Source organism: Apus apus, chromosome 10 (genome assembly GCF_020740795.1).
Source record: "Apus apus isolate bApuApu2 chromosome 10, bApuApu2.pri.cur, whole genome shotgun sequence".
In the NCBI taxonomy this organism is placed as follows: Eukaryota; Metazoa; Chordata; class Aves; order Apodiformes; family Apodidae; genus Apus; species Apus apus.
This window is the reverse complement of record NC_067291.1, coordinates 1737324-1762630: the sequence shown is the minus strand read 5'-3', so window position 1 is coordinate 1762630 and position 25307 is coordinate 1737324. Positions and strand designations below refer to the sequence as shown.

General features: G+C 47.9%; 1 protein-coding gene across 1 annotated transcript in view; it reads left to right on the top strand.

Annotated features, from left to right (window-relative positions):
* HCN4 (hyperpolarization activated cyclic nucleotide gated potassium channel 4) overlaps positions 1-25307 on the top strand; it is a 108721-nt gene that overhangs the window by 51769 nt on the left and 31645 nt on the right. Inside the window, exons 3-4 of the mRNA XM_051628436.1 lie at positions 11303-11464; positions 20648-20866. Of these exons, the coding sequence (XP_051484396.1) occupies positions 11303-11464; positions 20648-20866 (381 nt within the window). The remainder of the gene's footprint in view (positions 1-11302; positions 11465-20647; positions 20867-25307) is intronic.

The window sequence follows — 25307 nt, the reverse complement described above, 5'->3', positions numbered from 1 at the left end:
GGAGGACAAAAACTTGCCATCGCTGCAATGATGATCCTTTAAACAAATGCAAGCTGCAGAGCCCAGATGAGATCGGTCTGGAAATGTGTAGCTGCAGTTCTGTTAAAGAGCCCCTAGGGCTCATTCTGGCTGCTGCCTTGTCTCTGTGCACTGCTTCTCTAGGGTCCCCCAGAGGGAGGGTTACTGTGGAGCCATAGGCCAGGTTTCTGTAGGGAGAGAGCATATAAACTGCTGCTTCCAACCACTGGAGCCCACTCCAGTGGGCTCAGCTGGGTGTGCAGATATTGCCTTGCTGATGCAGAGAGAAGCCTCCGGGAGACACATGTTCACTCCATTTTGGGGTGTGCATTGTTTGGCTCAGCTTCTCTCCGTGCTCGTACAGGAACCCAAATAGGGCTGAACTGTGGGCTCATGTGTTTTGATTGAAATACAAGATGCATTGAAGAAATACTCATTGATCAAGAGTAGACTGCACGAGTTCTGTAGTTCTTAAGCAAGTTTGCACTTACTGGGCAGGATCTACTGAGTTTATTACATCCTAGGTGGTGATGGTATGAATCTGTAGGTAGGTTAAGTGGCAACCTTGGATTTTTAAAATCTGTTCTGAATCTTAAACTAAAAAATTCAAGTGTGACTGAAAGCAGTATGAAGACAAGCATCACTGCTAATTTCTTTTGTGACAGATTTCTTTAGAATGTGAACTGTGACTATTTTCCTGTCAATCGGAATTTTGAGGAGGCAATTTTCTTCCCATTTGAAGGATCTGTTCTGTTGGTCTGATTTTCTTTCTCCTATGTTCTGGTTGTGTGTCTGCGGATACAAATACAGCTGCCAGCCCCTGGTTCTCCAGGTCAGGCTATTTTGTGTGTGTAGATGGAGACGGGGTGACACTGTGGCAGACCAGAGGCTCATTTAGTCCACTCTTCTTCTCTTAATACAGTGATCAAATCCTTCAGAGGGAGCAAACACCTCTAAAATATTCTGCTCACAGTTAGGTTTATTCCTCACCCTTTTTATAAGCACTGAAAAAGAAGATAAACAACATTTTTGAAGTTATTATTAGTCAACCATTTATTTATTTATTTATTTAGGCATGTGTTTCATATCCTGCCAAGTTCCTGGCCTGGAGGATTCCTTCAGCAATGCATTCTGCAAGCTAAGCTGCACATTGTTTGGAAAAAAGAGCATTTCCTCTCATTATCTGATCCTTCACTTTGATAAAAAAGTCCTTTTGTCTTTGGGTGAGAGATGATAGATCAGAGCACTAGGCCTATCCCATGATACTGCTGTCTTTCTGGGATACTTCTGTCTTAAGTGCCTGTCACTATTTCCTCCCTGGACCAAACTGTCCCAGAAGGTGTTTGTATAATTACTGGTTTTTAACTCCTCTATGTCAATCAGGGATCTCCAAGCTATGGTAAAGCTGTTGCTTAGTGGAAGGCAAACAGCTTCAAAACAGAACACGACATGGCCCAGCTCTGGGACCTGATGTTGCTGCTGGGAGAAGTCTGGGATCCCCTTCCTCAGGACACCTATTTATAAAATATTTTCCCTTCCTGGCTGCAGATAGATCCACGCTCCAAAGGAAAATGTGTCCCTGACCTAGGTAATAGCATAACCTGATCAATAATGCCATTAGTACTTTGTCTCATTACTTTTCCAGGCTAACCTTTTTAATTGACTTTGTGCCTATTAACTCACTGCACACAGGGGGTGTTTTCCCACTTAGCTCAGTCCATTTTTTATCAGACCACAAATGAGGTCCTTTTGACACAGTCTGCAGCCTGGACTCACCTACATCATCTGAGTCATCCATCCATTACCTCATCTTGCTTCTCAGCTGCCTTTTCCAGCAGTCAATACCTTCCCTGAGCACCAGTCCAGAGCAGAGCTGTGTGGACCAGCCTCTCTGACCACTTAGTGCTCTTTCATGATGATGATCTTTTCATGATTTCCAGGCCTTGAGGCCCCAGTTTCAAACCAGTTGTGCTTCTTGTCTCCTTCTCAGGTATTTATGCTTCCTTTCCTCTCAGCCTCCCAGATATTTCTTTCCCTAGGCATATCTATGTATAGCTGCTGAGCTAGACAGACCTTTTGCCTGATGACTGTGGTCATTCTGAAACTTCCAAAAAAGCCTGTGACCTATTTCCAGAAGTGATTCATTGCTAGCCTCTCAGAACAGCTACAGTTCCCAAAGATGCAGATAAGAGCCATGAGAGATTGAAAAAAAAAAAAAAAAAGAAAAAAAAGCCTAGGCAGGTAAGATATCTAATTCCCACAGAGAGTGAGACACCTAACCTACTTACAGCTCTGGGGGCTTGATTTTTTTTTTTTTTATTTTTTATTTTTCTGAGGCATTTAACTATATCGAGAGATGCTGCTGAAAATCTGAGCTGTAGGCGTTTGAGAACATAAGCTCCATTGAAAGGCAAAAGGCCACATTCTCCAAAGAGGTTCTTCCAAAAGCTCTGGCCTCAGTTCTTGCATTGGTGCTCTGGGTCACACATTCCCTGGGAGCTGCAAATGCCATCATCCCACTGCACTGGAGGCAGTGGCCAGCTCCTGTCCCTGCTAGCTGGGAGGCCTGCAGCTCATTCAGTGGAGGCAGAATCCAACCCTCAACGTTGGGGTTTTTTTTTCCTAGAGGTTTAAAGAAAACCATGCAGGAGAGACAGTCATTTGAGTTGTGCTAGAAAATATTTTTAAAAGACTGTGTCACGTTGCCGTGGTGACAAAAGTTCTTAAAATGATGAAGATTAAAGTCTAGGCTAGGAATGGTGGCATGAGGAGGGGAAGGGGGGCTGTTGTCTTGACAACCTCAACTCTGAGAGTGCAAGAGGCAAACACATAGTGGTGGTAGGATCTTTGGGGTTTATATATATATCTATAAACATCTGCCATTTATGCCAGCTTTCTTAGTACTAAATAGTCCTATTTCACCTTACTCTGCTGTAAATATTATCCAGTAGACACAAGTTTCTGAGGGAGAAGACAAGAAAATCCTTCGGTTTTATTGTCTTTCATTTTTGCATGGGTATTCTGCTCTTCCCTGTCTCAGCTCCCACCTGGAGAAGAACTTCCATTAGCCATGAGCAGGCTGCCTGGGAAGAGTTAAATCATCTTGGGAGGAGGTAGAGGCTTGCAGACTTGCATCGTGTTCTTGCAGAGCTTTACAGGTACCAGGCTGCTGCAAGATGACTTCTCCCTGCTCTGTGTGCACATACATACTCTGGGGTTTCTTGGCTGAGAAGTGGTTGATTGTGAACATGAAGGGTACCTCCTAGTTAGTAGCCACACTACCTGGGCAGTGGGTAGAGCAGGAGATTGAAGCTGGCATCTCTAGATTCAGTTCAAAACTTTGCTCTCAGCTTCCTGCGCAACCTCTGGCAAGTGGCTTTTCACTGTTATGTGCCTCATTTTGCCTGTCTGGAATAACGGAGATGACACAGTCACTGGAGATACTGAAGCACACCAGATTAATGTCAGCCCAGCCCCTTCAGACCTTCAGATGAAAACTGCCATGGCAGCACAAAGGATTAGTATATCTTAAGTGTAAAATCTACTTGGATATCTCTCTTAACACCTGGCACTCAGTGCACTTCCCTCAAACCCCCAGTTCCAGGCAGCCCTGAGACAAGCCCTGACACACTCCACAGTATCTTCCCCCGTGAGTGTTAAACCTCATGAATCACAGACCTTGTTCTCCTCTCACAGAGTCAAGGCAGCATCAGCAACTCTGCTGACATTGGTTATGTCATTTGGTGCAAAGCAAGCATAAAAAGAGATTCAACCCCAAACTCTGGCCTTCATCTAAAACTTGATCTTCTGGCTCTGCTTCTCCTTGCTGGCACAGCAAAAAGCAGGCAAAACCAAAGCCCACACCATCTCAAACTGTCGAGTGCATCCCTGAGTCTGCACACTGCTTGCAGATGTATCTGTGCACCACAGATGATCTCCCGTCTCCAGCCCATCTGCTCCATGCTGGCTGGTGCTCTCAGCGTTGTCCCAATACAATCTGGATCCCAAAGCTCCCTCCCTCCCATGCCATTCCACCCATCTGCCAAACACACTGTGATTACTGCAGCCCAAAGCTGTCTGACCCACAGCTGATCCTTCATAAGGGACTCCTGCTTCCCACTACCCTGGGAAGTTGTAAATAAGCCCAGCTGTGATCCTTCCCATAATTTTTCTTCCATAACTTCCCTTTTCAGCTGCCAGCCTGAGCAACAGTTGCCTCAGAAATTCAGAGTTTGTATCTTTGTAGACATGAGGAGGGAATTCTGGAGTGTGAGGGTGGTGAGAGCCTGGCCCAGGTTGCCCAGGGAAGCTGTGGCTGCCCCATCCCTGGCAGTGTTGAAGGGCAGGTTAGATGGGGCTTGGAGCAACCTGGGCTGGTGGGAGGTGTCCCTGCCCATGCAGGGGGGTTGGAACTGGATGATCCTTCAGGTCCCTTCCAACCCAAACCAGTCTGGGATTCTATGATTCTATATTTTAGTGGCAAGAACAGCATTTTGTCCATTCTTCCGAACGAATCAAATGTGTGGCCTGGTGAGTTACTTGAGACAAGAAAACTTTTGGAGTAACACTAGCTTATGTTTTGGCACAGTGTAAATGTGACATCACTGGAAGAATAAATAAAAAGTTGGGGAGGGTGAGGAAGGAGCAATAAAGGGGTTGATGATGCATTTCCCATAGCAGCATCAGGAGAAGGAAAATGGCAGCTGAGATCATTTGTCTTGCTTTGCTCAAACATTGTTTCCCAGTGTCTGGGTTTACTCACTAGGCTGGATTTCTTTGGGAGCTGCCCCCTCTGCATTGACTTGGATTTATGCATGTCCTTACAGTGTCTGAGCTGCTATGGGGTTTTGGCTCTGTGTGTGTCTTGGCCCCTACTTTTCCAAGGTGTCCTTGATTTCTTCCAGCTCAGGTGATCATGGCTTCCATGTTTCAGTGTTCCAATGTGCATGGCCCTGTGTTTGCCTGGAGAGGATTCTTCCTTCTGGGAGAGGCCCATCCTGCAGCTCTTCCAGTTGCTTGTCTTTCTCGTCACCTCAGCCTCCCAGGATCTGCCCATCATGGCTCCTAAGCCCTTCCACTCTTACATGGGCCATGTCAATCAGGAGTCTTGCTAACTGTGGAGAAGATGACATTTTTCCCCTTGCCACAAGAATTGGCACTGATTTCTGATGCTGATCCCTAAATGAGAGCAAACACTGCATCTTCAATGAGCTGCCTTCCTTTTGCCTGTCGGCCAGAATGAGTAAGAGCTGAACCTGTTATCCAGTCAGGTCTCATAACTGAACACGAGGAGGCCCAGTCAGCAACACTGTAGCTGAGGGTGCAGGGGCTTGGTACAGCCACCCTACAGTATCTAACAGTATTCTAGGCTCAGACAAGCTCTTCCCAGCAATCCTCTATTCCCAGTATATCAACAGAGCAACACTTAGGTTTGAAAAGGCTGCTAATGCCTATATCTTTACCTCTGTTATCTACAAAAGCCAAGTAAAGAAAGGAAGAGTGAAAGGAAGAGTGAAAGGAAGAGTGAAGTCAACTTTCTTCCCCATAGTCCACAAATACTCTTCCAAATGTAAGTAAAAACATATTTTCTCACAGCAGAACAACCTTAACTCTGACCCTAGAGCAGTCAAAATTACATATGATACTGGTTTGATTCTCTTCTGAGATTTGTATTTCCTTTTAGGGACTTTGGGTTTTTTAAGCCATAAATTGCGAGTCAATTCTGTACTTTCTATGAAGCTGGAGCAGCTACTTGATTATCCCCAGGGGATTTATCACAGTTGTGTGTTAACCGTAGTGTGGATTCAGACACCAGCACTGGCTCAGGACCAGCAGGCTTTCTTAGTTTGGATGCAGTGCTACAGGAATACTGCTACGTTGTTAGTAGAGGTAGTGAAGGGCAACAAACAGTTTCACTGCTTTCCTGTGGTGCAGGTTCTGTTCATAAACCCTGTGGACGGAAGTTCTGTGCAGAGCCAGTGTGCAGCTGAGTGAGGATGGATGCTGTTAGCTCTCTCTGGCAGGGTGTTCAGCTCTGCCTCAACTGTGCAGGCTCCAAACAGAATCACTAATATCCCTCTGTGTCACAGTCCCCAGACCCTCAGGAAAACCCCTTTGCCCTGGGCATAGCACCTCCAGTAGGTGCAGGGCCAGCAGGGATGCAGTTGCACAGACCCTGATGCTGGGAGCTGAGCACAGGGACCAGGCTGTGCTGGAGCCAGGCTGGGCCTGGCAGCGCCAGGGCAGGGAGTGCCCAGCCCCAGTGGCACCCTGCACAGCCCTCCTGCAGGGTCCTCTCAGGGACAGTCCACCTCTTGGAGCACTCCAGCCTCCACCACCCTAGGCAGACAGACACACTAATGCAACCCTTCTCTCAAGGATCTGAGGAGTTCTGGTGATCTTTTGGTTTGGATAGCAACACTGAGCTGTGTGCAGACAGAAAACACAATTCATGAAACATACAGCTTGGATTGCAGTCAAAGCCTGTGGTAACACTGCCAGAGCCAGGCCCCCACTTTTCCAAGGTGTCCTTGATTTCTTCCAGCTCAAGTGATCAGGTCAGAGGAATCCTGCTGCAGTACAGAGCCAATTGAGGAGTACTGTGCACAGTTCCTTGGGGCTGACAAGGTTTCAGATTGATACCAATAGGATCCCAACAGCTTGTTCTGTATAAGTGAGACTTCCAGGATGGAGATGTTATATAACTGCAGGCGACTTCATTGAGGAAAGTTTTGGTCCTCACACTTTCCCAGGCTGTCCTTTCCAAAAGTGTTGCAAGGTGTCCTTTGGCTAGAAGGACAGAGCTGACTTTGTAACAGGGATTCTGAAGCCACATTTTGTTTTGGACAATCAAGAAACAGGGATATTAGCTCTATGAGAGAATGCTCTTGGAAAGAGGTGCTCTTAAGCACGATTCCATGCTTTGTCCTTCTTCTCTTCTTCACTCCCTTTTTCCAAATCTCAGGCAGCAGAAAGCCAGAAAGCACAAGCAGTTCCAAGGGCAGAAGGGAGGTGTGATGCTCTGGGACCCAGCCTGGGTTATGTTCCAGGATAAGAAAGCCCTGAGTGTTACTGATGAAAACCAGAGAAGTTCCAATTACCACTCACATTCCCCGGCTCATGGACCAGCTATTCTAGAATCTTTCTTCCCCACCTCTCTCTAGCAAGCTGTGGGCAGCTTTAGGGCACTGCAGCACTGGCTCAGACACTCTCCAGCACACTCCTGGAGTCCCTCCAACTTAGGGTAAGAGCTGCTTCCCAGTGAAGGGTGTTCATTCACACTCCTTCAGTTATTCCTGTGTGCTGCACAGCAAATGTTTCTTATTTTTCTCTTGCATGTGAATGCAAATGTGTCCCAAGAAGTGGGCATGAGCTGGTAACTCCTGAGACTGACATTGAAATTGGATTTGTCTCACCTGCAGTTCAGACATTTACAGCTGGAGTTCATGATACAGGGTTCCTTTGTGGACAGCAGAGAGAAACAGGAATTCCTGAGACACAGGGCACCTCCTCAGGTAAACAAGTGCCACAAACCAGAGGAGTCACCCTCCGGGTGTGTGTTTCCATGCAGTGACTCTAATGTTATATTCTAGATCTTAAGGTCCAGAGCAGGTGAGCTGAATCCACCCTTGCATAAACCAGATATTGTCTCTACCTGTGTGGGAAGTTTGTCAGCCCATTTGTGATCCTTTTCTCCAGCCACATCCCAGGCATTAGAGGGCAATCCCAAATGGCCCCTGAGCTCTTGGCCTCTCTGAGCTCTGTGCTGGGAACATCCATGGACTACATGGACAGATCCACCCCGTGTTAACACAGAGGCAGGACTTTCCTTCCCTCTGGGCTTCAGCACTGGGTCCTGCACTTACAGGTAGGTTACAGGATGGGTGGTGAAGGAGCACCTGTGAACCAAGACCTGCAGCACAGAGCTGCCATTTCTCAGCTGCCAGCAAGTGTCTGAGTTACCAGTGCATGAGAGGAGGCAGCAGGGCCTAACAGCAAGACCAAACACACTCATTTATTTCTGCTTTTCAGAGGTGCCCCAAAGAATAAAAGCTTTCTGCCCTGGCCTGACTAGAATAGATCCCAATCATGATATAAGAAGCTCCCCTATCCATTCTCCTGAAACATTCATTCCCTCAGGCTCTTCACTCTCTGCTTTTAATATATTAAAGGAAGAGAGACACTTCCTAAATCTGACAAGGTTTCTCCTTGTCCCTGGCTGGAGTTCCCTGGGTTACAGGAGGACTGGAGCTCTTTCAAACCCACACGGAGGTGGGAGAGGAAAAGTCATTAGCACATTAAAATCCTGGTGATACAAAAGCTCCATTCAGAGATCCTTCTGCAAACTGCTGCTATGCCTTCATTAAAAGTGTAGCCTGGGGCTGTCACTCAGATAGGCTGGATTTACTTTGGGTTATCTAAGTGGGAATTATTATTTCTGCTGGGGGGAAAAAAAAAAAGAAACCAGTAAGAATGATTTGTTATGAATTATGTCCTCAACTTTCATATTGACCTTCTGAGTCAGCATTGAGAATTGGATTTCCTAGAACAGCCTGGATTTTGGATATTTTCTTCTTTTCAGCCCAGAAATAAGCTAGAACGGTGCTTCTCACACTGTGACACTGTGGACTCCAGCTGCGTCTTGGATGCAGTGGAAATAATGGAATTTAGAAGCAGGTCTCCAAATCATTCATCCTTTTGGTTTCCAGCATTTTCTGGCTCCCTCCCAGGCTGGCTTGAGCATCTCTCAATCCATATGACCTCGTGGCATCCTGATTAGGCGGGGAAGTGTTAATATCTGGTGTGGAAACAGGCATTCAAATTGAACAGCTAGCTCTGACAGGAGTGATGAGCCAATTTAGGCAGCTAAAATGACAGACCATGATTCCTTTCTTTTATAACAAACGTTTTCTGCCTTTTCAGCTGCTTGAACTGACTCACGATGGGATCAGAGGAGGCTGATCCCTGGATAGGCAGAGATGGCAGGTACATATTGCCATGGGTGGCTGGGAGGAGGAGTAGGACTGTCTCTGTCAGAGCAGCAAAGAGTTCTGTGGGCTTAGCCATAGAGTCACACAGTGCCTATGGCCTGTCCCTTGCTTCAGGTACTTTCCTGACAGTCAGCCATCTCCTGTATCTGCCTGTCCCTCTGGAGGTGATTCCAGGTGGCTAAGTCACCCTCTGCATGCCCTAAGGCTCAGTGGAGCCCAGGCAGTGCTCTGGAGGTGAGAAGGGTGCTCCTCCCTGCAGTGTCAGTTGCTGCACTATCCAGTTTATTAATAACACAGGAAACTGAAAAGTACTTTGCTCTCCCATACAAGCCTGTATCAGGGCCTCTGTGCCTTCTCACTCACTGCCTGGTGCCCTTTAAGAAAGTTGTGTTTACAGGTTTATTTTACATCTGAAGAACTGACAGATAATCCTGCTACATCCCTAAGGAAACAGTGAGCTTGGGTTGGTGTCAGTGTGTGCTCTGCATGGCTCACTTGGAGGTCAGCTTTAGAACAGCACTGGGAGTCACACTCAACAAGAGCTGTGGTGGCAGGTCAATGAGCAGACAATGTGACCAGAGAGGGCAGGGCTGAGGTACAGGAGCAGAGCTGTGGAGGGGTACTCTGCAAGTGACAGCAGAGAGGTTGTGGGCTGGAGTGGAGGGGCTACAATGGGGCCATGGGGAGTTCAGGGCTGAGAGAGCAGGAGGAGCTGCAGGGTGTGGTAGACAAGCTCTGTGGGACACTTCAAGCTGATGTAGCTGGGTTAGGACAGAGCTGATTGAAATACACCCTGGAAGGGAGTACCATCCTGCAGGTCAGGATGGAAATGCAGCAGTAGAGCTGATTCACAGTAGTCTTCTTTGCTTCTCACATTCCTCTGCATTTTGTTCCCTTCCATTAAATCCAACTAGGACACTGTGTGACCAGACGGTGGGCTGGGCTGCAGAACAGCCATGCTGCATGTGCTTCTAAACCATGGGGAGGCCTCCTGAGAAGGCCCATCCAGGCAGCTGACTGCAGGGAGTCTCTTTGCTTCGTTCACACATGGATGTCCAAATACTTCACTCCTCCTGTATCAGAAACAGCCAGGGATGAACATTTCTCCAGAGGAGGTGCTAGGACACGTTGGCAGGGCTTGGCATGGCTATTAGGCCTTCATCCCTCCCAGCTGTGTCACAGATTGCTGTGGTGACACAGCAGCATGCAGGAGAGGATGGCAGACGTGCTTGGGGTCTCTGCTTCCAGGAGATGCAGTCAGCTGCTTTAACTGGAAGCCAGCACTCTGTGAGCACCAAGGGAGCCTTCCTGTCTGGTTCCAAACCATTGCCCAGTGATGGGCTGAAGGTTTCCTCTCTCCACGAACTGTGTCAATGGTGAAAGAGGCCAGAAGGTGGGCTCTGTGCTAAGCCACACAGGGCCAGCCATGCTCTCCAGAGCCACCTCATGTTGTAAGGAAGGGAAAACCAAACCTGGGCAAGTATGTAGCTCAGGACCAGCAGTCACTGGCATGGCCTGTGTGTCTGTCTGCCATCACAGAGCTGGGCATGAAAGAGCCAGGCACCCCCCAGTGTCTCTACAATACAACACCCATAGGAAAAAAACAGTGCCCATTAAGTAAGTCTTGACCATATATGCAGCTTTGATAATAGGGCACCTGGATTTCTTAGTGTCCTGCTTGTGGCAGCTCCTGCCTCTACAACTCTGCTGTGTTTCTCTTTTCCTTACCCACCTTCACATAAGCCTGGAAGTGATAGAGCAGCAGAATATAAGAGGTACAAGAAAACAGTTGAATCAGATCCTCTTCTGGAAGTCTCTGCTGAGTTTGAGGCCATTCTTTCTTGCATTTGATACTTGCAGAGACTGTGTCTGACATCCTGTACGAACACAGCTTCCACTGTGGGTCAGTGCATAACATATATTCAGCAAGAGAAGAAATCCAAGAAGGGTATTGAAGTTAAAAGGTGTAATGGTAGAGTGTATTTTGGAGGACTGGCTGATGCTCCAGAAATATTTGCAAGTAACTTATTTTATAAAATGAGTTATGGAGCTTTTAATGTAAATTAGAAGGCAAAATGAAAGGGCAAGAGGGGTCAATGATCATGGTTTTGTATTTTAGTTTTTAATCTGTTTTTCAGCTGGTTCTGCTTGCATACTGTGACTGACCTGAGCTGAGCTGACGCAGCCTTTTCTGTTACTTTAGCAAGGCTCTTGACCCTGATACTGCATCTAATGATGTTGGGATGGTCGTTGGGGGACCTGCCATCTAATCTGCTGCCCGTTGGCCCCTGCAGATCTTCCACATGACCTACGATCTGGCCAGTGCAGTGGTGCGCATTGTCAACCTGATTGGGATGATGTTGCTGCTGTGTCACTGGGATGGCTGCCTCCAGTTCCTCGTGCCCATGCTGCAGGACTTCCCTGATGATTGCTGGGTGTCCCTCAACCGCATGGTGGTAAGTGCCTGCCCTGCCTGCTCCCCCACAGCCCTTAAACCCTTGGTCACAGCATCACCATTTCAGCATCGACTTCCCAGCACTAACATGGCACACCCCCCCCCCCCAACTTCCCGTTTCCCCCCACCGCCTTTTAGGACCTTCCTCCACTATCCATCATGGCACTGTGAGCATGGAGGCTCCTTAGAGACAGTCTCTGCAACGAGCCCGTCTCAGGGCTGTGGAGCTGGAACCAGCCCCAGCAGGGCCCGCTGCGGGCTGCCGGCAGCAGAAGGCAGGAGCCAGGCTCCCCCTCCTGGCAGGAGACAGCAAAGAGCAAGAATGGAAAGGGTTTTCTGCTGGGATCTGGGCACACTGAGCCAAAGATGGGAGGCTGAGGGCATCCTGCAGCCTCCGCTGGGCCTGATCCATAATTCCCATCACTGCACCCAAGGAGACTGTTCAGCCTTCTGCTTCATATCCACTGAAAGGGTTGGTGTGATCACCCACCCTTCCCCCCAGAGAGCTGCACAGTATCCCAGGAGAGTGGGCTGAAACAGAGTCTGCCAAGCCACAGTTTGAGCTCCCATCATGGGACCAGTAGCCAGACTTCCCAGCACCGTCCTGAGCTGTGCTGCTCACTCTGCTGTTTGCTGTGAGGGAGATTTAGACCATATGGTAAATGCATGGGGTGTTCATGGTACCTTTCAACCAGCTCACTGAGAATTCAGGATCTTTTATTCAAAGGGACAATGTCCAGTTGATTAAGCAACAAAAACTGACAAAGCTTAAAAAATTGCCTCTTATTGTAGCTCTTAACCTCCAGATTCCCTCAGCCAGTTTCTTCTTAAAAAATAATAATAATCAGGCACTCAGGCAGAACAGAACAAATGTAAAATGTATGAAAGAACTGCCAGCTTCCCATGCCTCCCACATGCAGAGCTGTGGGCACATGCTGCCCATGCCTGAGAAGAGTGAGCATCCATGAAAAAGTCATCTGTTTGGTGTTTATTTATTCATTTCTTCCCTCTGTAATAATCGTTCACTTCCTGCTGTTGAAAGGTGCCAGACTGACAGTTCTGGAGACTACAGCCCTTTATTTATCTACAGCAGAAGAACAACCCGTGCAGCAGCTGCCTTATCTTCCCCCATGCTGCCTTTTTATTATTTATATGGCAGGAGCAATAAAAGATCAGGGCCCCTTTGTGCTCATGCTATTTGGGTTCAAAAAGACATACAGCTCCTCATCCCGGAGAGCTCAGAGGTGCAGACAGAAATCATCCCCATCTGGTGAAGTGACTTGGCCATGGTGCCCTTGCAGGACAGCTCCAGAGCAGCAGATTAGAACCATGTTTCCTTTATCCTGTCATTGGGCTGTAGTCTGATGGCTACAACTTTTGTTTGCTTTTCCCATCCAACCATGGGGGAAGAGGAAAGAGCTAGACTTGCAGAGTTACAAGTGTGAGGAGCACAGCTGGCTCAAAGGCCAGTGGATGAGAGCTGCAAGACAAGCTGCCCAGTGACATGAAGTGTCAAAACAACCAGGTCTGCTGGTAACTGGTGGGCAATAACTAGCAATGGCAGACATAAATGCTGAGAGGAACAATAATCCAGTGGCTGCAGCAGTGACTTAGAGTGGGATACTTGAGTGTACCCAACTCTGTTCTGTGTGATCCCAGGCAAGTAAGATGGGAGGCTCACAGAGTTCTCCTTCCCCAGATGCTTCTGAGGATGAGTAAATACTGTAATGGTGGGTGTCTAAAACAGTCTGAGAGACCTGGGGTTGTACTGAGTAGGCTGCAGAAATGCATAGCACAAGAGAATGTAAACTGGCTCATGGACACTTTGCACTCAGAGGCTGTAAAACCAGAAAACTACTTGTAGGAACTCAGTGGGATAAAGAGCTGCAAATAGACTTGGATCAGAGAGAGAAATAAAGCTAAATTTATATAATCTAGACAAAGAGTTACCTGGGCCAGACTAAGATCAGAGCCTATAAAGGACCATCAAGGTAACTAGTGAAGGGTTAGGGTTTTGGAAGGTGGCAAGAGACAGGACAGAGGAAGAAAAGATTTAGCTTAGGCACCTCTCTTAGCAGGAATGCTGAGGAGAGCAGGGAGGGATGCATCCCACAGGCAGGAGGCCTCAACAGTCTTCAGGAGGGGCAGAGTATAAAGTTTCTACCCAGAGCAGAGCTTAAGCAGGCTCTCATGCTGCAATGATTTTCTTCCCAGCTTTGAGAGCCTGTGAAGCTGGTAATTAAACCTGCCTTGTGTGATTTTCTTCAGCTTCTTCTCTGCAGATAAATCACCTTCACTTTTTCCACTTAATACAAGTAAAAAAAAAAAAAATATTATCTCAGTGACTGTCTCAGAAATGGAGCCTCAAGAAACTGGAATGAAGAACTGGAGAGATGCCCCACCTATAGTTCTGGTGGCTTCCACTCCAGAAACTGTAAAGGAATATGGCAGCCCCAAAATAACCTTCTTTTTAGAAGTAACAAAGAGAAGAATTAGTTCTTCTGGAATCAGATAGTTTCTTCTCAAAGCAAGGTCCTATCCTCTACTTGCCTGAGAAGGTTTCCAGAGGTGTCATTGGGACCAGTCATGGATGTGGATGGCATGATTAGTGCCACAATTTATGTGTTGTCTATAGTGAAGGAACAGGAGAGGCCACTGAGTGAGGAAAACAAAAAAAATGTTGGTCTGGGCTGTTCCCAGACTCTGGTGCTAAGATCTTGATGGTAGATTCCAGAATGGCTCTCTTTGAGAGCTGTGATGGACAGGGTAGGGAGGTAGGAGGCCAGGATGGTGTCTGTCTGTGACAGAGAGTTGGTAGGTTGGATTTTGGGACATTCTGTACTGACCTGGTCACAGCTTTGAGGAGATAAAGATACTTGGTTCATGACTGCCCTGAATGCACACAGGAGCCTAAAAGCTGGGATGGAACCACTGTAGGAAAAAAAAAGGAATCTTCTGAAGCTGTCACAGCCAAGGGGAGCTGAAAGTGAGGTACCAAATGCTTTGGAGGCTTTCTCCTTGAGTGTGCTGGTGCTGCTCTTCCGCTGCTCCAGAGGTTCCCACCTAGCCACTTGGCAGTCCATAAACCAGCTCTGATTCTGACACAGCAGTGAAAGAAGATTCAACACCTCCCATCTGCTTCCTAAAGGTTTGATCCCTGGAAGGGTCTGGTGTTGCCAAAATCAGGGGCTTGATAAATCCCCAGGTCTAATTCATTTTGGTGTTTTCTCCCTGCACCACGTTTCATCTTTAGCAATAGTAGAAGGAGTAAGTTTCTGTGTGTCTTCCTTCTGAACTGGTAGGGAAGGATGTTTTCAGTATTAATTGCTCAGCCCCAATCTCAGGGGCTTCAGCATTAGCTTCCCTACAGGGCATTTTATTAAAGAGAGAAATGCTACTGAGTCAGCTGCAGAGCAGCATGTGTGTGGGCAGCAGCATCTCCCCAAGACCTTTGCCTGGCAACTCCTCATCAGAGAAACCTGAGCTCTGCTGAGACCTGAAAGCTGCTGGAAACATGTGGCTCCCTCCCTTGGGTGTTGTGCTGAACTGATAAACCCTGCAGGGAAGGCAAATATCCTGTGTCAAATGCAGCACCACCTTGCATAGGAAGTTTTTATAAACATCTTCCCTTCTATCAAAAGGAGAGTATTTTCCTTTGGAGCTTAAACCCCCTTCCTGCCCCCAAAACATTCTGGTAGTGGAACAGAAATGGATGTAACACGTGTTGTGGAAGACAGCAATCCTGCATAGATCTCCTGTCAGATTCCTAACTCTCCCCAAGCATCCAGTCTAGCAAATCCCTCTATCCTCACTCAGCAGACATAGGAGGCTGTGTAGTAGATTCTCATGTCAGGAAGCAGCAAGAATAGAGCTGCTCCACGATGGGTTGTGAGTCAGGAGCCAAGAGTGATCACTGCACAGGCCCTCAACAATGAGGGCACAGTCCTACTGGTCCCGAACAGGGCAGACAGAGCAGAAGTGGTGATAATGGGGTCCTTTGACCATTCCAGTGAAGACAGGGTGACAGTCCTGCCCAGGGTCTACCCAAGGAGTCTGGTCAGAAGCAGCAAGAGATGGGGCCAGAGGAAAGGCTAGAAACAAGGCTATAGCAAAGGTTCAGGGCCCTGGGCCAGGCACAGGTACAGCAAGCTCAGGCAAGGTCTGGATGCCCAGGCCTGTGCTGAAATGGAGCTCCAAGAACATGGATGGGGGTCCCAGGCAAGGCTGACTGTGGCACTCAGAGTTCTGAGAAAATCTTCCCTTCTCTCAGGTGAAGGCCATGCAAAGCTCTCCTTGGAAATAAGCCCAGAACAGGCATGTTTTGTCCAATGTGAAGTTTGACCTATCGTCTCCATTTCTCATCCCAGTAGTCCCTCCCTTTAAACTGGATCTGAGTATTTGTTTTCCCGGCCCAGCAGTTACAGTGTTGTCCAGGTGAGGGCAGTGATGCCCAGAGGCCTTATTTTGCAGCTTGACATAGGTGGTGTGCAGCAGCAAACCTGGAGTAACAGCCCTGTGCCCAGGTAAGGTCACTGCTGAGGCAGATGTGGGAGTTCACCAGATTGCCCTTCCACAGCAGACAGCTCCTTAATAGGGTGAAACGTTAGTGGTGCAAGTCAGGCCTAACATTGTGCCTGTGGACTATGCCCCTACCCCAAGGATCTGGCAGCACTTCTGTCTTTCTCTAGTCTTCTCCTGCCTGGGTTCAAGCAGGTGCACTCACATGTTCATCAGACCCAGAACATCCTATAAAACACCTTCCTCTTTCTTTAGGTGCTGCTGTGAGGTGTTGCAGAACCCAGCACTGCCTTTGAAGAGTTTCAGGAATGTGTTTCCATGTATTCAAGGGTGGATCTGAGCAGAGGCATTGCAGTCCAGACTCTAATCCCAGAAGAACCCTTAGAGTTGTGCCAGTGTGGATGTTAAAAACAATCTAGTCTGAGAAACTACTTCAAAGTAATTTTAACTCCCTTTTGCAAATGCTCTTAGTGCCTGGCATGTGCCTGAGATAACATCCCCCTCGACTGTGTTCAAGCACAGATCTGTAGCTCCATTTCAGCTTGCTTGGAGATTTGATTAACGAGGAGTCATTTTCTTTCTGTAGTTTAAGGCCTCATTTACCTACCCTAATGGGCCATTTTAGACACTCCAGCATATTTGAATTAGTACAGCCCTCCCACCATGGGACTGGGACAGTGGCATTCTGAGTGTAGGCATATGGCTCTTATGGAAACAAGCTGAGGCAGTCTCAGGCACCGTGCTGAAAGTAAACTTGTGGCCACAGTATGTTTGGAACCACTGCTGCTACTCTTGCTTAAAGTACTGCATTCCTGACCTGCCTGCTTATTCTGTGGAAAAGTTCTGTGTGTCCATTTTTGGAGCCCCCAACACAGGAGGACATGGAGCTGTTGGAGGGAGTCCAGAGGAGGCCACGGAGATGAAGCAAGGGCAGGAGCAGCTCTGCTCTGGAGACAGGCTGGGAGAGTTGGGGTGTTCAGCCTGGAGAAGAGAAGGCTCCAGGGAGACCTTAGAGCACCTTCCAGTGCCTGAAGGGGCTCCAGGAAAGCTGGGGAGGGGCTTGGGACAAGGGCAGGGAGGGAGAGGACAAGGGGGAATGGATGAAAACTGGAAGAGGAGAGATTGAGGTGAGACATGGGGAAGGAATTCTGGAGTGTGAGGGTGGTGAGAGCCTGGCCCAGGTTGCCCAGGGAAGCTGTGGCTGCCCCATCCCTGGCAGTGTTGAAGGGCAGGTTGGATGGGGCTTGGAGCAACCTGGGCTGGTGGGAGATGTCCCTGCCCATGCAGGGGGTTTGGATCTAGATGATCTTGAAGGTCCCTTCCCACCCAACCCATTCCACGATGATTTTATTACAATGCATGGGCCAGCAGGGAGAGGGGATCCCATGAGGAATTTGGGTACAACCCTGAGTGGGAGCTTTGCTCATGCCTGTGGTCTCCCCTAAAAGGAAACAGTGCAGGTGACCCCACCTGAAACCCAACCTCCAGTTGGAGCAATCACATCTAGTGGGAGACCATGCAGGGGGTTTGGATGTAGATGATCTTTAAGGTCCCTTCCAACCCAAACCATTCTGTGATTCTAAATAAAAGGGTGCACTCTGCACCCTTAAAACCTAAAGATATACTGAGACCTATAAGCAGAGTTCTCACACAGACTGTGCCATGAGGGTCTAGTGCTCTTCACAGATGCTCACAGAGTTCAGTGGTTGCATCCTAGAGGTACTTGCTCTGTAAGTTTTCCCCTTCATGGAAGTGCTTCTCTTTCAGCACTCCTTGATCCCTTCTCCCAGCAGACCACACTGCTCAGGATTTTTTTCAAGCATTCCGTGTTTCCCTCCACCTCTGCTCCCTCTCTCTGGCATTACTCAGCCATCTCCTGAGTCTGGCACGATGCAGGCTGTCCTCACAGGGAGCTGTGCTGCTGATGGGAACTGGGGTTGTGACTTGCAACCGTAGAGCTCCCAGGGAGCCAGGAGTGTTTCTGCAGGCTACAGGGGCTCGATGATGTTGGATGTTGTAGTTTTGGATGACTAATACCTACAAAAAACACTGACAAGTTTCCTTGTAAACAGCACTCCTGAGCAGCAAGTTGCTGGAAGAATGGCTTTTAAAACTTGAACCTGCCTGATACCCAGATGTTCCTCTTAGGTTCTGATCATTCATGGCCATTAAAGACCTGGCAGCTAGTTTCCTGGTAGATCAAATTCCAGCTCAGCTGGAATTTGTTTCCCCAAATTCCCTTTGGGATTTCAGCTTGGCATTTCCTCTCTCCCTGTGCTCAGTTCTGTTGTGCTGCCCTGTTAAACCACAGCCACACTGAACATAGAGGGCAGCAGCATTTCTGCCATCTCCAGTGAGAAATGTCTGCATGGGAAAAGAATTAATTTAACAAGGAAGGGATGGGACAGGACAGGTGCACTGCCACCTCTGCCCCAGTAAAGCTGGGAATGTCTTGCCCGACTTTACAGGCATTTTAAGCAAAGGTTGGTCAAGTGTGCCTGCTCCTGCCTGATGTCTCAGGATGGTGGCTTCCCTGCTGAAGCACTGGTGGGCTAAAGCCATAGAGTGTGCAGCATTTGCCATTGTGTACATGTAGGGGCCACAGCTTTATGACTGCTGGTACTACAGAGCTGAGGGAAAGGGACCATGGCTCCTGGAGATGTTAGGAGTGAAGATCCAGGGATGGTTGTGTCAGGTGTGTGAAGATGCTTGATGCCTTCACAGATCAGAAGTGGGTCTGCAAAATGACACAAAATCCAGATGGTGGAATAATGGGGTCTCCCTCCACTGCTTTAGCCAGGACTCTAGGACCCACACCATAGACACAGGTGAGACAAAAGAGCAAGAGATTCACTCCTTGGGTGCTTACACATCAGGCAGCCCTCTGGGCAGATCCTTCCTGCTGCCCTGTACAGGCAGCAGAGTGCAAATGCTGTTTGCCTTCAGCTGTAGATCTCTCCCCTTTGGGCTGCAGCTCCTCACACACTGGCCAGCCAACTGCATAGCCAGGAACAGAGCCACCGATGGCCACATTGTCTCTTCTCTCTCTCTGTTGACTCAAGGGTAGTTTTTTCCAGTGCAGGAGGGGAACAGGTTCCTGCTTTGTTAGGGAGGTGAGCCCAGACAGGCTGGCGCCAGCAGGGAGCAGGCTCTTCTGGGGCCCTGAATGTGCTGCTTCTGTGTCCACTTGGCTCTCCCTTCTTGCTGCAGGGTCAATCAGGCCTGTCTTGCGTAATGTAACAGAATATGGGCAGGGTAAGCTATAGCCTGCCTTTGTCCATGTGCTTATCTCCTAGCCAAGCATTAACACCCTCCAGAGGTTCCAGCTCTTTGCCACAGCTCACAAACAGCAGCAGAACACTTTGCTTCTGTTTAACTACTCGCAACCTTCTGAAAAATTTCCATCAACATTAGTGACACTCAGCTGCTTGCAGAGAGAGGTCAGCAGCCTTCCACCTGATTGGGATTAGATACCTCCAAGGAGAGGTCCAGGAAGCTCCAGGGCTCCTAGCATTGCTGGTCACTGGTGCTGAGGTTGAATGGAGTTCACACAAGTATTGCTTGTCCATTTGACAAGCCACAAACCAGGCCTTCTGTACAAGGACTTTTGATGTTGCTATGGTACATGTATCTACACAGCTATATCCATAACGTTCACACCTTCCTAGGAACAGAAGGAAGACTGATGAATGTACAGGGTATATGCTGTAATGAATGTCACTGTAGCAGAGGTATTTTTTCACATACCTTGTAATAGCAATGTGTGATGACAGTGCATTTACTGTACAAGGTTTCGTGGCAAGGACTTGCTAGCATGTAATACCCACAGGATAGTAAATGTACCTTGAGCTGTTCCATGAACTCAGGCTAATCAGAATAATCATGAAACTTATGCTGTTTTTCCTCCCTATCCCATGATGTAATCACTGAGGTACTTCTTGTGTCAGTTGCAGTGGGAGAGCACAGAGTGTTCAAGAGAAGCCATTGACTTCAGCTGGCTTCTCGCCATGGTTTATTGCATCTCTCAGATGAGACCATTTGTAGTTTTCTCAGCTCTCTGAAAAAAAAGCCCTGTTTTGCACTGAGAAGACCTTGCTGTCTGGACGTTATGATGTTAGTTTTCTGCCCTTCCCATCTCTTCAGGTAATGACCAGAGATCCTACCCATTTCCTAAACTGCTGAGGAGTGATTTTCCCTGCTCTAAGATCTTGCTGCTGGCAGTTTTGCTCAGCCTCCCTTTTACCAATTCTCTGCTAAAGTCCCATTTCCCAGTGGAGTAATCACTTGCTTTGGTTCCTTCTCCCACATTTTGAAAATATCCCAATGCATCATCTTAGTTTACTCCAGGTTACCATTGTGTCAGACTGTCTGGCTTCCTTTCTGGAAACTTTTACTGAAAAGAGTCTATGGAATCTGTAAAAACCCTGGCCAAAATTTGTTAATGGCAGATTACTAAATTTGAGGGTTCTTTTTTTTTTTTTTTTTAATAATCAAGTGTGCCCAGCATTTCCAAGCCATCAAAGAATGAAATTGCTTGTTTAACCTATAGAAAGTGCTTTAAACATGACTTTTTGGGTGCAATGTTAAGTATCCTTTTCTGAAGTGTGTTCATCCCTTAGAATGTCATGTCCCACTGCTGAAGCTGTGTCTGTCTGTGTCTCTTCAGAACGACTCCTGGGGGAAGCAGTATTCCTATGCTCTGTTCAAGGCCATGAGCCACATGCTGTGCATTGGCTACGGGCAGCAGGCGCCCGTGGGCATGTCCGACGTCTGGCTCACCATGCTCAGCATGATTGTTGGGGCCACCTGCTACGCCATGTTCATCGGCCACGCCACTGCCCTCATCCAGTCTCTGGACTCCTCACGGCGTCAGTACCAGGAGAAGGTAAGGACTGGGCTTTGCAAGCCTTCTGTGAGCCAGGGGGGGTTGTGCGTTAGAACTACCAAGCTGGGGAAGGGTCTAGAGAACAAGTCATATGAGGAATGGCCGAGGGAACTTGGGTTGTTTAGTTTGGAGAAGAGGAGGCTGAGGGGAGACCTCATTGCCCTCTACAACTACCTGAAAGGAGGTTTTTGGGAGGTGGGTGTTGGCCACTTCTCCCTGGTGAGTAACAACAGGACCAGAGGAAATGGCCTGAAGTTGCAACAGGGGAGGTTCAGATTGGGTATTGGGAAGAATTTCTTTACTGAATGAGTGGTCAGGCACTGGAACAGCCTCCCAAGGGAGGTGGTGGAGTCACCGTCCTTGGAGCTATTGAAGAAACATGTAGATGTGGCACTTCAGAGAATGCCCTAGTGGCTGGGGTTGTAGAGGTTTTTTTGTTGTGGGTGTTTTCTGGTGGAGCGTGTGTGGTTGTTTGTGATTGTTTGGGGTGGGTTTGTGTTGATGGTTGGCCTTGTGATCTCAGAGGTCCTTTCCAACCATAATGACTCTGTGATGCTCTGCATTGTCTGGAGGTTGCCAGGGCTGGCAGTGACCCATGTGAGGGGCCATCCGTGCAGTATCTTTGTCATGCAGCAGTTTATTGGTAATTCATACCCATCCGTTCACTAAAACAGACCCTCAGGAAGACACAGTTGCAAGATCAGATCAATAATATTAGGTCAAGTGGGTGATTCTTGTTGTCTCTGACTGTCTTTTTAGATCAACATTATCAATGTCACTGGTATCTAAAACTGTAAGTCACTTTTTCCTTTCCAAGATCTTGTTTCAAATCCCAAGTGAACGTTCCAGAATGCGCAGCTTTTGTTTAGAAGTGCTTCCTTTAAAAGTATCTGGATTATTCACCTCAGTGCTCATGAGTGAAACTACATAACAAACCCCTAAGCACAGATCAAAGCTCAGGAGCTCCCAGCAGGTTCCCCAGGTAGCTATCGAATTAATTGCACAGTTGTTGAATTGCATAATGTAGGGCACAGACAGACAGATCACAACTGCTCAGGTTACAACTGCAGCAGCAGTTACTGATGGTGGTGGATCTAAGGTGATGCTGTGAACTTGTGGGATGGTGAGGGGCAAACAGGGTCAGTCACCCTGATTCAGCCCATGAAGGGAACTGCAGTGATTCCTTCCCTCTTTCCATACCTTATGTTCCTGTCTGCACAATGACATTTAATTATCTAGAGCAAAAGGGGCTCCTGGTGCAATAATACTTTTTGTCTTTTGGGCATAAACAGGCAAAACTGCTGCCTTCCACTTGTGGCTGAACCGGTAACCCTGCACCTCCACTAAACAGGAGAGCTCATCAAAGAGTGAGTGTGTATGAGGAGCAGGGGCCTCGGTGGTTCAGAGGTGAGGAAGGGACTTCACCACAAAGTTCTTTCCAGGCATCAGCAAAAGCAACTTTCCCCAGTTAGTAGGGCTGAGGATGCCATAGGGAAGGAGGTGTTATGGTCAGGGTCTATGGATACATTTGATTTGAAGATTAAGAAGTGGAAGAATTAGTTGCTAGCCCTATTCTGACCCTGCCAGGTGCACTTAGGTTATGTGGAAGGGTAGCTGTTACTCAAGTGGACAAGCTCTGGCTAGCAAGCACAGGCTAGGTGGATTGTAAGTTCAGGGAGAAGGTGAGAGAAAGGATTTGTTAGATGGCCTAGGAATGGGTTTGAGACATGGGGATTACAACACTGGGCCACAGAAAGAGATTAGGGCAGAGGGTGAAAGCAAAGAAGAGGCTGAACTGTGCTTTGAGGATAGGGAAGATCTCAAACCACAGCAAGAGCTGCAAGAGGGAAAAAGCTCAGAAGCTGAGGTCTGGAGGGCTAGGATGCAACTAGAGCTCTGGGTTTGTACAGAGTTTTACCTCTATCATATAAATTGGCTGGATGAATTCTAATGGAGAGCAGAGCATGCCAAAGAGAAGGACACTGCAGCAGTAGGGATGCAAGCTGATCAAAACTGTGTCTGCAGAGTATTTATTCAAATGTGTTTGAAGTAGCATAAAAGTCAAGGGCTGATTTGCAAATCCAACCACCTGGTCAGTCTGGCTGCAGCCACCTTTACACCTGCAGGACTGGGCACTAATTTTTTCTCAAACGAGGTCTGGAGACAAGGGCAGAACTTGATGTTGGATTCCAGTTGGGTGCTCAGGGAAATCAGTCACGAGTAAACCAGCAGGGACTGCAGTGGGAGTGGCAGAAGTGTGAAAGGTTAAAGCCTTATTAGAATGTGGAGAAGTGAATGAGAGAGTTAACAGATCCAAAAGAAAAAAAATTGTGACAAAAGCAGTGGGTAGAGGATTTAAGAAAGGGTGTATTTCATGTGTAGTGGTTATAGCAGGTTCATTTCCCAAGATATTCTCCTGGGATTAAAGCCTCAGGGATTGAGCACGTTCATTTTCCTCTTGCAAATGAGACAAACAGTGGCCTTAAAAACAAATACCTATTTGCTTTCTGCATTCCTTAGCACTTGAATAGCCCTGATTAAAATGAGGCATGATTTGCAGCCCTGCAACTCAATTTATTTCAGTCCTCATGGGACAATGTGTCTGTTGAAGCATATTATAAGCAAAGAATCTCAACAAGTTTGCAGGTCAATTGGTAGAAGCAGGCAGCGTTTAGAGACTTCTGCTGGGTACACCTTTGGGGTGCAGACAGGGCTCTGCCTCTCACCTCAGCAGAAGCTTAGGCTCTGGAGACTTGAGCAGCTGTCGTGGGAGTAGCCAAAGAAGGGGGAGATGGTTGGGAGGGAGAACAGCAGAAATGACAGAGTAACAGGACAGAAGGTTATTGCTAGTAACTGTATGGACAGGCTTTACTTTGTGTCACCTTCAGAACAAGGTGCAGGAGTGAGTTTGTGGTGAAGTTTCCGAGTGTCTGTTTCTCTGCCAAGCCACCTTGTTCTTCCCTTGTACAAACAGGGCTTTTGAGAAGAGGATTTCAAGCCAAGATGTGCTGTCTGTTGGCTGCAGTAGCAGGCTTGTCTCACTCTGGGTTGAATTCATTGAACATTAAGATACTCAATCCCTGTCCTGCCTATATTTCCTGCTGTAGCATCTGACTTCATGCTATGCTAGTTTCTGCAAGGCTGTACAGGTTTGGTGGGGAGGTAGGAAGCATGGAGAATTTGGAGAGGAGGTTGCACCCTCCAAGACAGTACAGTGCTGAGGCTTCCAAGTACCTGTGGAGAGTTCCGTGTGGCATAGAGCACTCACACCAGCTCAGGCACTCGTGTAAGTCTGGCTCTGTGCCTCCTTTAAAAAGCTCTGAATCAGAATAGCTCTTTAGGTCTGGCACTCTGAACTGACTGTTTTATTTCCAGTCCCAGAGATGAAGCCAGAAGGGACCTGTCTGTTCCATCTTGCATTGCAGAGTGTGTTATGCCCCAAATTACTTGCCTGTGGTCACAGAGGGTCAGTGGCAGGATCAGGAGCTGACTCTTACTTCTTAACCTCAGTCTGGTGTCTAACTTCAAAATATCTTTGCACCCAAGATTGGTGTCTGTTTTCCTATGTGTGAGAGAATATGACTACAAGTCCTGAAGGTTTCTGACAGAAGAATTTCCCAAAGTCATGTTGTTCAGTTCCATATGATAACTGGGTGGATCCAACAGCTCTGACCCAAGAGGGGAAGCCTCAAATCTCTGTCCTCACCCAGTGCTCCCTACCACTGTTCTCAGCTGCACTGTTTCACTCTTGTGCCCCACCTTCCATACTTGTCATACCTTTACTGAGCTGATTTCTTTCTTCAGGGTTAGTTTTCTGCCAGATTAGTGGGTTGAGATACTCACTGTAGAGTCCAGTGGGTGCTGGAGCTGGTGCAGGGTGCTGGAGCTGGTGCAGGGTGCTGGTGGAGGAGGTCCATAAGCAAGAGCAGAGGCACAAGGCCCCTTTCAGCTATTCTTGGGTCAGCTCAAGCCTTAGCATGTATGTTCATCACTGACTGTGAAATTACCCCACAGCCTGCAGTATCTGTGGCTCTGAAGAGAGAAAGAGTGCTTCCTGCCCAGGAGATGAACAAATGAGACTGATATGCGAGTTATTTTCATGCTTTTTGCAGGTTCCTCTATTCATTTCTTTCTCTAAGCCTAAAGCTCAGCTGGATTAATATTTATGTCAAGCCACCACACACACACTCATCCTCCCCAGCAGGTGCTGTAACCTTGAGGCTTTGGGGAGCGGTGATTATGCTGCCTGCTGCAGCCACGCTCCTCGGAACAAAGCAGAGAGGGGCTCTGGGCTCCAGTCTCCCATCCCAGCAGGATGCAAGCAGTGATGGGCATCCTGCAGAGTCTCAGCTCCCCTGTGTTATCTTCTCAGGTACATATGGAAGAATGACTGATGAGAGATAGGGATTGCTGCTGTCAGCACTGCAGAGCCCAGCAAAGC